This window comes from Eucyclogobius newberryi, unplaced genomic scaffold, assembly GCF_026437365.1.
Source record: "Eucyclogobius newberryi isolate DKJ021-1_F unplaced genomic scaffold, fEucNew1.0.hap1 SCAF_16, whole genome shotgun sequence".
Taxonomy (NCBI): Eukaryota; Metazoa; Chordata; class Actinopteri; order Gobiiformes; family Gobiidae; genus Eucyclogobius; species Eucyclogobius newberryi.
In genome coordinates this window covers 26,913,344-26,926,624 of record NW_027315790.1, presented here as the reverse complement: position 1 = coordinate 26,926,624, position 13,281 = coordinate 26,913,344, and the positions used below count along the sequence as shown (strand labels likewise).

General features: G+C 42.9%; 1 protein-coding gene across 1 annotated transcript in view; it reads left to right on the top strand.

The window, feature by feature from the left end:
* The window catches only part of ext1b (exostosin glycosyltransferase 1b), a 210,425-nt gene that overhangs the window by 186,665 nt on the left and 10,479 nt on the right, over positions 1-13,281 (top strand). The window contains 2 exon segments of the mRNA XM_072448180.1: positions 3,521-3,616; positions 12,412-12,501. Coding sequence (XP_072304281.1) covers positions 3,521-3,616; positions 12,412-12,501 — 186 coding nt within the window.

Below are 13,281 nucleotides of genomic sequence, written 5' to 3'. Positions count from 1 at the left end.
TACAGTTTCTTGACAAAAAAATACTGTTTTCAAACCAAACTTGTAAAATGCAGTGTTTATATATATATTTGTATATCTGCACATATGTTCATTTCTCAGCTCCGTCCGAGGGAAAATAACGATTCCGCGCCAAGCTGAAATTAGCATTCGTTGGCTAGCTTCACCGCGGCGCTCTCGGCTCCTCGTGCGGCCGCTCGGTGTTGGACACGCCGCATTCTCGCTCTCTGTGGGAAACTCGCGGCTCGTTGCGTCGCTAATGTCGAAATAATGTGATACTTTATTGATCCCCGGCGGCAAATTCTCGCGGAGCAACGTCGGGCGGACGAGAACCGACGCGACGAAGGCGAAGTATCGATACCGCGGAACACGTGACGCTTTCCACGCCTCTAATTGACTGATTATTTGTCATGTTGTCGCTAGTCGTGTCGCTCCTTTATAACGTCGTCACAGATTCATGAGTTGTTGTAAATGATGTTTTTTTGTAGCGCTCCAGGCCAAACCCAAATACAAAACAGTCTTATCTTAAAGAAGCTAATGTTTCCTGCTCGCGGAGGTCTGAAGTCGTTTGGAAAAGTACAATGCGTTTTTGTTCACGGGCCTCGGGGGAATCGAAATGACAGATTAAGAACGTTTCCTTCAATGCAAAATGACAATTACGCGTGAAGAGTGAGTCGAGCGCTTACGAGCTTTAATGGTTCGACTTTTGGACAAACTTTATTGATTCATGAGGGAAATAACTTTGTCACAGAAGTCGCAGTCGAACACAATTTAAAAGACTATACTTTGTCCAAATGTATATAAACGGGAGCGAATTCTAGTGAAATGCATGAAATAAATGTAAGTAGAGCACAGGCAACGCTATTGCAGTTACACAAGTATTAATGTATGAAAGTAATGGTTCATAACTGTTACAAAAGTACTTCAATGTGTATAAAATATATGCAGAATATAAGAACACAACAGTTGTATTTAAATCAAACTTCAACCGTCTGTAACTTTGCGTGTCCATGGAGATGTGTTTGCTTCACATGGAATGCTCCACAGTACAGCATTAAACATCTCCGTGGACACAAGGCCAGGTTACAGGTCAGATCTATGGAGAGGCGAGCCTGCTCACAGTGAAAATGCATTTCATTCATGTGTTTTCAGCACATAAATAACTGTAATTGAAGGTGCAGGATGTGCCAGTTTAATACCACACTGGGGATTATTCTACTCAAAAAACAAAAAAGTTACAGAATGTACTTTTATAACGTGTTAAAGGACATATTACGCAGACGTTATAACATTGTTTCCTCATTAAAAACAGTGCCTGAGTTGTGTTCGGCGTCATTCACACTAGTTTCATTCAGTTTTCTTTGCTCTGAGCCCCAGAAAACACTTCAAACACTCACATTTCAAACAGTCCAAACTTCCGGATCCAAAGGTTTAAATCCATTCATCATCACCATCACTCGTCCTGAGACTTTCTGCCAAATCACATTCATTACAGCTGCGCGTTTACTCCCAGTAGATGGCGTTCTGACACAGATCTCGATGAGGAAACGCCTGACGGAAAGTCATGTTCAGTTGATTTAACATTGTTTTAATTAGAAAAACATGATATGCTGAAGTAAAAGTATTTAAGAGCAGATTTAAGTACCATTTTTACCTTTTTAAACACCTTTTTAAGTCCCTGTGATGGTTAAATATGCATTTTCTTGGTGTTTGAAGTGCCCTCCGTTGCTCCCTGCTGTCTCGGGGTGGAAAACCAGCTTTGCAATATTACCGACATTGACAAGACGCATATCCTGGGAAAACCTGGCTCTTCTTTTGAAATATTAGGCAACGTTGAATGTATTTGTGATTACACCGACTTATTTCAACTTTAAAAAGAAGAAAACAAAACTCTTTCTTTATAACAAACTACATTACGAACCAGTTTTTTTTATATGTTTTAATCAATCGCGCAAACATAACGTCAAGTTCATTCGCCTTCACCGTCACTTTCGAAGCATTTTCCCGACTTTACCCTCGTCCTCCACTCTTCACGTTCCTCACATCAAACTCGAACGCCGTGTGAGCGCTCGGAGGCGGAGTCAGAGCCCGTCCACGAGTCAAACGCAGCCGCAACACGTTTACCGCGCCGTAAAAACACGGACAAACCATGTTAAAATCCCGTATCGAGCCGTGTCAGAGCCGCGTGGAGGATTGTGTGGGTGAAAACCGTGTTGTTTTTGGAGTATTCCGTCACCGCTGTGGCTCAATCAGAGCATTATGAGGTGACGTTTGCTGCCGCGGGGAACAGACATGTCACACTGCGTCCAAACGGAGGGGAAAAGGAAGCACGTGGGAGCAGGAGGATAATGGAACTGGACTGAATACTCGAGTAGATGTTGGTGCAGTGTTGGGTTTGTTTGTGCTGTTGTTTCTGCTGAGATTGTCTGAGAAGAGCACATACGAATCAGGGCGATATATCGGTTCCTTCAGCGCGATCTGTGACGTCTGACGGGCTTTACTCATGTTTTTGTTTGTCCTCAGAGCATCACTTTTGTCTTTTTGAACGGAATAATGACTCACTTTTTTAAAATTAGAGTTATAACAGTAAAACTATGTATGTATCATGCAACAAATACATTTATACCCCATATTTTTACATAGTCATACATTTTGCTATTATTTTTTACATACGTGAAAAGTTAATTTGTGAACTTTATGATTACATATTGAGCCGATTTGATATTTTATTGTCTGTTTTAATTCAATAAAAATGTTCCAATGTCATTTCCATGCATGGCTATAATTAGATGTTAATCATTTTTTTCCTAAGGTTGGAGCTTTAAAGGACACATTATTATGCAAAATGTGCTTTACTTTTTATCTTTTAACCATATTATAACGTTGAAGTTGTCTTTAGCCTCGTTTAATTCATCTTGGTGAGAAAGTCCTCTCGCTCTGAGCGTCAAAAACGATCCGTGCTGTTTTTTAAGTCCATAAACAAACGTTGGACTCTCATATCACAATAATTACAACTGCGCGGCCACATTAGCATGGCGCGGGAATGCTAGCATGTGTTTGTGAGATGGCAAAGTAAATGTACTCAAGAGCTTTAAGGCATCATATTTTTGTCATTTTGTGTTTTTCGCCTCTTCCCGAACCCACTTTGTTATCTACTGTATCACTTCATAAATCGTTATAGATAAATATCGGGTATCGGCTTAAAAAATGTATATCAAAACATCCCTAATAACATTGCAACTTGTTCAGATGCCACAAGAAATCGGGGACTAAACCTCGACCAAAACTGGGCCAAAGTCTGGACTAAATTGGACTGAAACCGGGAACAAATCAGCACAAAATGGAAAACAGATTACCAGTAAAAACCACCAATGAAAAATGTGTGTTTTTAATCATCGCTGCTGCATCGAACTCTGTGTCTCGCATCGAGTTCCTCCTTTGTTTCCTTGTCGCTCCACGACGACACTTTGACCTTTGCTTGTTCACTTTTGGTCGTTTAATCTCAGTCTCTCTCTCGTTTCAGATCATCGTGTTGTGGAACTGCGACAAGCCTCTGCCCGCCAAACACCGCTGGCCCGCCACGTCGGTGCCGGTCGTCGTCATCGAGGGCGAAAACAAGGTACGGCGAAAAAAAGACGACAAAAAAGGCGATTTCCCTGCAACACAACGCAACAACACAACTGTACAAGGCCGCGCTTTCTCCCTCGCTCCTTCCCCGAGTTTAATGGCTTTCGATTTGTGCCGGCGCGATCCCATTAGGAGACAGTTTGTGTGGTTTTAATTAAGGCCCGGTAATGGGAATAATACTGCAGGAAAACGGCTAATGCGTATTGGTTTGAAAGATAAGGAGCGGGCTAATATGGCGACGCGCCTTTATTTCCGCCGCGCCGCTGTTTGCTTCGTTTTCAATCACGGCCCGAATCTCATTAAGTGAAGAGCGGCGAGGGGCTCTCTCCGGAGAAATGCGCGGATCCCGTCACGTCGCTGCGTTTGCATCCGCCGGGTCGGACTCAAAAAAGTTGTCAATGTACTTTTTCACTGCTCAAGGGCTCGTTTCACGTGGGTTTTGGAGCTTCCTGTGTTTGTCGCGCTGCTGTTTCCGTCGTCGTGTTTTGCGTTCAGGTCGGTCCGTCTGCTTCAAAACGCTCCGTTCCACCTGCTGATGTCACGCGGTAGTCTCCTCCTCCTTCTTCTCCTGGTGCATTAGTACATTTAAAGGCGAGATATTGCAGGTAAAACTGTAGTTACATGTGTTTTAGCGCTTCATTTACTCAACTTGTCTAAGAAGAATCAAGAATCTGGCATTAAAGTTGCACCACACACACCAGACTTTACAACTTTGTACTTAATAAGCCTGATTTATTAAAGTTTCTACTCAAAATAATGAACTAACTAACAATTTCCAGTCAAATCTAGTTTTGTCAAATAAATAATACACGCAAAATCCCCTCTGTAATTTATTTTTATATCTAATACGTCTCCAAAATGAAGCTAATCATTTAAATCTTTTTAGTTTCATTTTTCAGATTTATATGTTCCAAATATGTGCAATTTTGCCTTTTATTTAATTTATTTTTTTTTACACATAAAAGGCCTTATTAATGTATGAAAACATTTTGTGTAACAACTACATTGATACAAGTGTAAGATTTGAACAACCTTCTAATATTGGCATTGGTCATTAGGCAAAAGTTGTCGCTGTTGTTGCCATGGGAACAGCCGAACGCAGACATGGTTATGTTTGTATAGATCATTTAGATATGTATATAAAGGCTGCATATTTTCTGCAATAAGCTCTGCCAATTTAAACCATACGTCTGTTCCACAAAAACAGATAAAGTTACACTCCTCTCGAGACTCAGAAGAAGAAAAACATGTTTTCTTGTATTTTCGGGAGCCCCCAGCGAGTCGTAGCTCCCAGCATGCCTCAGTGGCACTTACTTTAACAGGATTATTAGCTCTTTGCTTTGAAGGAGCTGCCGTGTTTATTTTGACTTTCTCTTAACCTTCACCTCCAGAGTTCAAAGCTCAAGTGAGGAGCCGAGCAGAGAAAGAGGCTTTGTGTTTTTGTTCGCCGACTTCGCGCGTGTTTTACAGCCAGGATTTCACCCGCGTGTCAATCAAAAACCAGAGCGCTCACGTCGGCGTCGGGCGAGACAGTCCGGAGTTCAGCCTGAGCTGTCAGTCAAACGTCTGCCGCTGCGCGTGAAAGACGAGAGGCCGGAAACCGCCGGAGCGATGAAAGGCGGGAGTCAAACGGGCTGCTTTACCGCTCGGAAAGACGTGGGGAAATCACGGCGTCTGCGTCAATCAAACCGAGAGAACGACACGTGGAAATAACATTTGGATAGAACGGATCTGATGTGTTACCGCCCACTGGCTCCGCACGTGGATGATTACAGACGTGGATGACAAAGTGGATGGTACTCGGTTATATTTACACACCGTGAGTACGTCTATCGGGATAAACAGCTTTATTAAATGATTTGGACGGCTTCTTCACACAGTTTTTTCTCATTTTTGTTTTTTTTTCTGTTTTTCCTTCCAATTCCATGAACCTCAAACTGTAAATCGTATGTAAAGACCAGACAGTTACACTTTCAGTTACTCTTACAATGGCCTTTCTGACCGCCGCAAAAATGCAATATTTGCGTCTTATTGCGTCATATTGCGCAGCCAATCACTTGCGCAAGCTTCCTGATCGGTGGCCGAAGTGTCTTGCCCAAGGACGCAACAACAGCAGCAGCAGCGCTTGGTCTGAGCGGTTTGAACTTTTGTGTTGGTGAACGATGGGTGTAACTCACTCTCCCAGCACGTCGAGGGCGGACAACGTGCGCCGACACGTCCCTTAAAGGAGGTGGAGTCTTGTTCTCTGCTTTTACTCAAATGTAACTGAAGCTTAACGTTTGTTTTTGTTCATTGTCAACCGCAATATCGAGCTGAAACTCTGAATCTTTAGTGATAAAAACAAGTTTGAAATTGGATTGTACTCGCAACTAAGCACAGGGATGTGGGCAGGGATGTAGGGGGTAGGTGAAAACAGGACTTTGCCCAAGCACGGGAGCCTCAGTGGCAGGTCAAAACAGGATTAACTTAAACAAGCAGGAATCAATCAAAATGCAACTGCTAATGATGAAGACAGTTATAACGAGGTAAAGTTAATAATACGTCCCCTTTAATAACAGCATAACAACATCGTCCTATATGGGAGGCATAAATACAGCAATGATACATTTCCCAACGTGTCTCTTCTCACCTCCGTCCTCTTGCACTTCCTTGTCGTCCTCTTGCACTTCCTTGTCGTCTTCTCGTCCTCTTGCACTTCCTTGTCGTCCTCTTGCACTTCCTTGTCGTCCTCTCGTCCTCTTGCACTTCCTTGTCGTCCTCTTGCACTTCCTTGTCGTCCTCTCGTCCTCTTGCACTTCCTTGTCGTCCTCTTGCACTTCCTTGTTGTCCTATTGCACTTCCTTGTTGTCCTCTTGCACTTCCTTGTTGTCCTCTTGAACTTCCTTGTTGTCCTCTTGCACTTCCTCATTGAGCTCTTGCACATCCTCGTCCTCTTGTAGGTCCTTGTCGCCCTCTTGCACTTCCTCGTCCTTTTGCACTTTCTCATTGTCCTCTGGCACTTCCTCATTGTCCTCTTGCACTTCCTCTTCGTCCTCTTTGCACTTCCTTGTTTATGTGCGTAGGCAGCTTGTGATTGGCTGTGGCAGGACCCGCCCTCGCAGCGCTGCACTCGCCGTTCCCAGACCTCCCTCTTTCCTTCTCGTTTCATCCCGACCGCTGCTACTGCTGCTCCTCTCATCTTCTGCAACCCACGCGCTCCTCCTCCTCCTCCTCCTCCCCCTCCTGCACCTCCTCCTCCTCCTCCTCCTCCTCCTCTTCCACCTCCTCCTCTCCTCCTCCTCCTCCTCCTCCTCCTCCTCCTCCTCCTCCCCCTCCTGCACCTCCTCCTCCTCCTCTTCCACCTCCTCCTCCTCCTCCTTCTCTCCTCCTCCTCCACCTCCTCCTCTTCCACCTCCTCCTCTTCCACCTCCTCCTCTTCCACCTCCTCCTACTCCCCCTCCTCCTCCACCTCCTCCTCCTCCTCCTCCTCCCCCTCCTGCACCTCCTCCTCTTCCACCTCCTCCTCTCCTTCTCTCCTCCTCCTCCTCCACCTCCTCCTCTTCCACCTCCTCCTCTTCCACCTCCTCCTACTCCCACTCCTCCTCCACCTCCTCCCCCTCCTCCTCTTCCACCTCCTCCTCCTCCTCTTCCACCTCTTCCTCCTCCTCTTCCACCTCTTCCTCCTCCTCTTCCTCCTCTTCCACCTCCTCCTCTTCCACCTCTTCCTCCTCCTCTTCCACCTCCTCCTCCTCCTCTTCCACCTCTTCCTCCTCCTTTTCCACCTCCTCCTCCTCCTCTTCCACCTCCTCTTCCACCTCCTCCTCCTCCTCTTCCACCTCCTCCTCCTCCTCTTCCACCTCTTCCTCCTCCTTTTCCACCTCCTCCTCCTCCTCTTCCACCTCCTCTTCCACCTCCTCCTCCTCCTCTTCCACCTCTTCCTCCTCCTCTTCCACCTCCTCCTCCTCTTCCACCTCTTCCTCCTCCCCCTCCTCCACCTCCTCCCCCTCCTCCTCTTCCACCTCCTCCTCCTCCTCCTCTTCCACCTCTTCCTCCTCCTCTTCCACCTCCTCCTCCTCTTCCACCTCTTCCTCCTCCTCTTCCACCTCCACCTCCTCCTCTTCCACCTCCTCCTCCTCCTCTTCCACTTCCTCCTCCTCCTCTTCCACCTCTTCCTCCTCCTCTTCCACTTCCTCCTCCTCCTCTTCCACCTCCTCCTCCTCTTCCACCTCCTCCTCCTCCTCTTCCACCTCCTCCTCCTCCTCCTCCTCTTCCACCTCCTCCTCCTCTTCCACCTCCTCCTCCCCCTCCTCCACCTCCTCCCCCTCCTCCTCTTCCACCTCCTCCTCCTCCTCCTCTTCCACCTCTTCCTCCTCCTCTTCCACCTCCTCCTCCTCTTCCACCTCTTCCTCCTCCTCTTCCACCTCCTCCTCTTCCACCTCCTCCTCCTCCTCTTCCACTTCCTCCTCCTCCTCTTCCACCTCTTCCTCCTCCTCTTCCACTTCCTCCTCCTCCTCTTCCACCTCCTCCTCCTCCTCCTCCTCCTCCTCCTCTTCCACCTCCTCCTCCTCCTCCTCTTCCACCTCCTCCTCCTCCTCCTCCTCTTCCACCTCCTCCTCCGTCTTTTATGTAAGACGGGATATAAATATTCCGGGCCTTGACGTCTCGCGTGCATCTTTAACGATTTCTTTAAATGTAGCTGACATGTTTAGGAGCCGGGGAGAAAGACGGGAAATACTTTGAAGTAAAGTGCGAGCCTAAATATAGCGATTTTATTGGGCCGTAAGAGTCGGACGTGATTTAAATAACAGATGCGCTGGTGCTGACGCTTCATATTTATTTCATTTTATTTGGGTTTAAATTATGTGTTAAGAGCGAGCGGACGATTAAAAACCTGTCGTCGATAAAAACCTTTTTATTAAACCAATTTGTGGTTAAAGAAGCAGATCGTGGTTCATTTTCTACGGAAAGAACGCGGTAAATGTCATGAGATTTAGGAGGGAGTCAGTGGAGTTAAAGGTGCACGGTGTAACTTTTCTGCTCGTTTCCATGGAGATGTTCCACACGTTACATTTTCTATCTAAGTTTGATTATTTACATGTGTTTTATTGCTCAAAAACAGACAATGCAGACTCTCCACAGATCTGACCTGCTCAACTGTTTGTCGCCATAGAGATGGACTCATTTAAGACACAACACAAATGGAAAATGTTACGTCCCATAAAAATACTATAAAAACACTACGAAAATACTATAAAGATATTATGAAAATACTATAAACAAACGATTAAAAATACTATAGAAATACTATGAAAAAACTATCAAAATATTTTGAAAATACTATAAACATGATTAAAATACTATGAAAAAACGATCAAATTATTATGAAAATACTATAAAAACACTATGAAAATACTATTAAGATATAATGAAAATACTATAAACATATGATTAAAATACTATAGAAATACTATGAAAATACTATAAAAACACTATGAAAATACTATAAAGATATATGAAAATACTATAAACATACGATTAAAATACTATAGAAATACTATGAAAATACTATATAAATACCATAAAAATACTATGAAGTTACAATAATCCTTTTACTATTTCCAAATGACAGTGACCAAGACAGAATAGTTTGCTGTGGGTGTTTGTGAATCGCTGTCGAAGTTGAAAACATTCACTCTAAAATATAGCGACATAAAGCCTCTGCCGCCGCTGTGTTTGTATTCCGCGTCTGCACATCCCATAATACTATTTCAAATGGTCAGTGGATTCCTATAGGGCCTGAATCAATAAACACATTAGGATTTCCTCACCTGCCTCGGCCGCACAGACCAAAAGGAGAGTCATTCTGCCCACAAAACCTTTCATACGCCGAGTTGTGCAGCTTTAGTTTTAAAAGTGATGGTCACACGTGTTTTTGTACTTTCTCGTACTTTGACACAGAAGAAGAAGAAGGTACTTTTTGATTTTGATCGTCCGGTTACAACAAGTGAATGAGTTTAATATAATACGCACTGGGCAGAGCTGGCTTTGCACCCGGTTTTAAGTCGAATAAGGTACACGTATTTATCGAGCTGAGCAATGTGTACACGGAGTACTTTACTGAACAAAGAAGGGTATGATATATATATATATATAAAATGATAAAACACTCCTCCACCTGAGCCAATGCCATCTGCACAGAGAAAGACAAACGTATGACACTGTAAAACACAACAGCATCACCGAGGTTCACAGAGAAAGACGTTTGATCTCTTTTTGTTGGAACCGTTTCATTCATAAAGTTTGATACTTGTGTCACAGGGAAACACTTTTAAACACGATGGTGAATGAAGTATTCCACTGTTTGTTCGGTCAATGAATAATAAATAAAAGAGTTCGTTGCAAAAACACACGTCTCCATTTTGAACATCTGTCGCCGAGTTGTTGTTTTCCTCTCTTCTTCTACACACATTAATAATAATAGTATTAAAGGGACGGAATAACAGTTTTATTGCGCTAAAATACACTTTATTCAGCTCTTGGAATCACTAGACGAGTGGCACGCATCTGTTTTCTGTAAATTAACTCGTCATTTTCGTCTCTCGATCATGCTAATGCTAAAATCTCCTCCGCCTGAATGTCCCGGGGACGTTTGAACCCCGGACCGCCGCCCACTCGGCCCCGGTCGCCGTGGGATACGCACGTCCTCCAAACACGTTTCGCTTCGGCGCAGCGCGTTTTAGCCGCGGCGAGTGGGAGGTCTGTCTGTCCGTGCCCGCGGCGAGTCACTGTGTCTCGTGTTTCTGATGCATCTGGAGTGATTAAAAACAGGGCCTTTTAGAGACTTTTAGAGACTTTTACATGACTTTACGGCGCTGCTCCTGGTGGTTTTGTAGCTCGCGGCGCGTGAAAACCTAAGATTGCGTCCCAAATGTGAGAGTTTAAATACAGTTTGTGAGTTTAAGATACGTTTCAAAGTGTAATATTATAACGTATTTAGCTGGTTAAAATATCACATTTAATCATGTCGGGAAGTTTGTTTTGAAGATATGAAAGATTGTTACATTGTGTATCATTTATGTATTAAAAAATGCAACAAAAAGAGCTGATTAAAAAAGTGATGATTATTTTCAAAAAAGGCTATAAAGTGATATTTCTGCACTTTTGTAATTACTTTGACTGACATTTCACATTTTTCTGATGAGCAAAACATCAACTAATGCGTTTAAAGACAAGTTTTTTCACGTTTCTGTTGTATTGACATAATATCATCTGATTATCGAGATCAAAGCAACTGTACGCCCAAAATACATGTTCAGAATACTCATTTTGCTGGATTACTTTCCTAAAATCAAAGAAAACACACAGTGGCATCAGACCACACAACGCAGACGTCAAACATATTAGTGACATAAAAATGTAATAAAAACTGCTTCTGAGCGCGCATAACGAACCTCACAAAACACATAACGTTGTATTCGCACTATAATATAATGAAATTCAGCGTGAAAACATTCAGAACATGTTACGAGATACATTTTAATCCACATATTCAGTATTCTGTAGCGCACATTTTCACCACACTGACTGACGCTAAGCAACAGCGCGCATGACCGTCCATTATTCGCAATGCGGTGCAAGATGTGGCTTGGATTTATAGCTGCGCGTCTTCTTTCTCGCCTCATTGACTCTACATTGTACATTTTACACGTATAACAGGGCACAGAGGCGGAGTTAGGCGTCGCTATGGAGATGTCGTTGGTAAAGGGTCGATAAAGCGTCGTCGTTTTATGTCCACAGCTGTTTGGAGCCAAGATACACGTGTTATTTGACCTCTTTTATGATATTATGTGGTTATATTGTTCATATTTCTGAATAAATCACACCGGCTCGTCATCTGTCAGTCAGTACATCCGCGTGGTTAGTGTATATCTATAGACGCAGTATAAATATATATCTATTGACGCAGTATATATATATATAGGACAAGAGCGGTGTCTTCTTTTATACAGGACTGAATTATCACATGACGTTCAGATTTATTGCATGTTCTTTGACAGGCAATGCCAGTTAAATTATCCCGGACTGAGAAAAGCGTATATTTTAGTCGTTTTTACCGACTTTAACCCCGTGCGAGTGTGTGGTGCATTTTATTACTTTGATTTGTAGTCATTTATTGCTTTTATCTTTTGTTTTATCCTTTGTACAGTTTATATTCAATTGATTTTACATTGAATTTATTACATTTGTTTGTTTTATGGCTCTGCTTGATTGTATTACCGTATTTTTTCGGACTATAAGTCGCACCTTTTTTCATAGTTTTGGCCGAGTTGCGACTTATACTTATATTTATACTTATATACTTCTACTCCGGAGCGACTCATATGTGATATTATTTGTTATTTTCACACGTGCAACTGCATTTCATACTCCAGTGCGACTTATATATGTTTTTTTCTTCTCTATTATGCATTTTTTGGCTGGTGCGACTTATACTCCAGTGCGACTTATATATGTTTTTTTCTTCTCTATTATGCATTTTTTGGCTGGTGCGACTTATACTCTGGAAAATACGGTAGATGCATTTGTTCGAAGTGTATTTTTGCTTTTTTATTTTTTGAGCCATTTGTTTGTTTTATCTTGCTTATAAAATGTGTTGGATTAAATAAGTAAAGAACCACTTTCAGAGGAATGATCACATCTGTATTTGCACTGTGCGGCTAACAATTTACACACAATGGCACAAGTATTTACAGACGTAGCGGCTGCGCGGACGTGGATTTCATTCTTTGTCTCTGTCGCCCCCTGCAGGTGATGAGCAGCCGCTTCCTGCCGTACGAAACCATAGTGACGGACGCCATTTTGAGCCTGGACGAAGACACAGTGCTCTCCACCACCGAGGTACAAACCAGACATCCCTAAATCTCTTTCCTGCGGCGCTAAACTCTTTATACGGCACATATTTCCACTATGTCTGTCCAAAACGGCCCTAAACGTCTCAGTTCTACAGTGAGCCATTTATTCAATACGTGTTTTTATAGAGCTCAGGGTCGAACGTCAAAAACCTCTCATGGGCCGTGGCAATAAATCCAAACTACGAGCTACGTGCAGACAACATGAGAGAGAGCTGCTATTTATCACTTTTATATCTTAATTATTTGGAGTATGCCAGCAATGAGTCGCACCAAAGGCTTGTCAAGTCATTCAAAAAGTATAATAAAGGTATAATTTCTACCATTCTCCACAATACCTCAATATTGTACTGTGAGATTTGCATATTTTTACATCCCTTGGAGCAGCCGGGTCACCACTGATAGAAGTATTTATCACACTATGACATCAGAATACTTTTGAATGAAGGACAAGTTTAGTATTTAGCATTTTAAAAAATTCCATTGGTTTAATTTTAGGCTAAAACTGAGACGTAATGACACAATCTCACGCTGCGTTACTAAAGAAATACTGAAGAAAACACCTTTCTCATCAATTCAAATAAAAAAAACGTGTCAGGTCAGAAAATATCTAACATTTCAAGTTAATTATCATATTAATTGATACAAAGTGCTACATAATAAAAGCAGGCACATAAATAATATGTTATTTTAAATCCAAAATTGGCCTTAATCCCTCAAACATCAAAAACGTCCTTATCTATTGTATTTTTGTTTGTTTTTTCGTGTC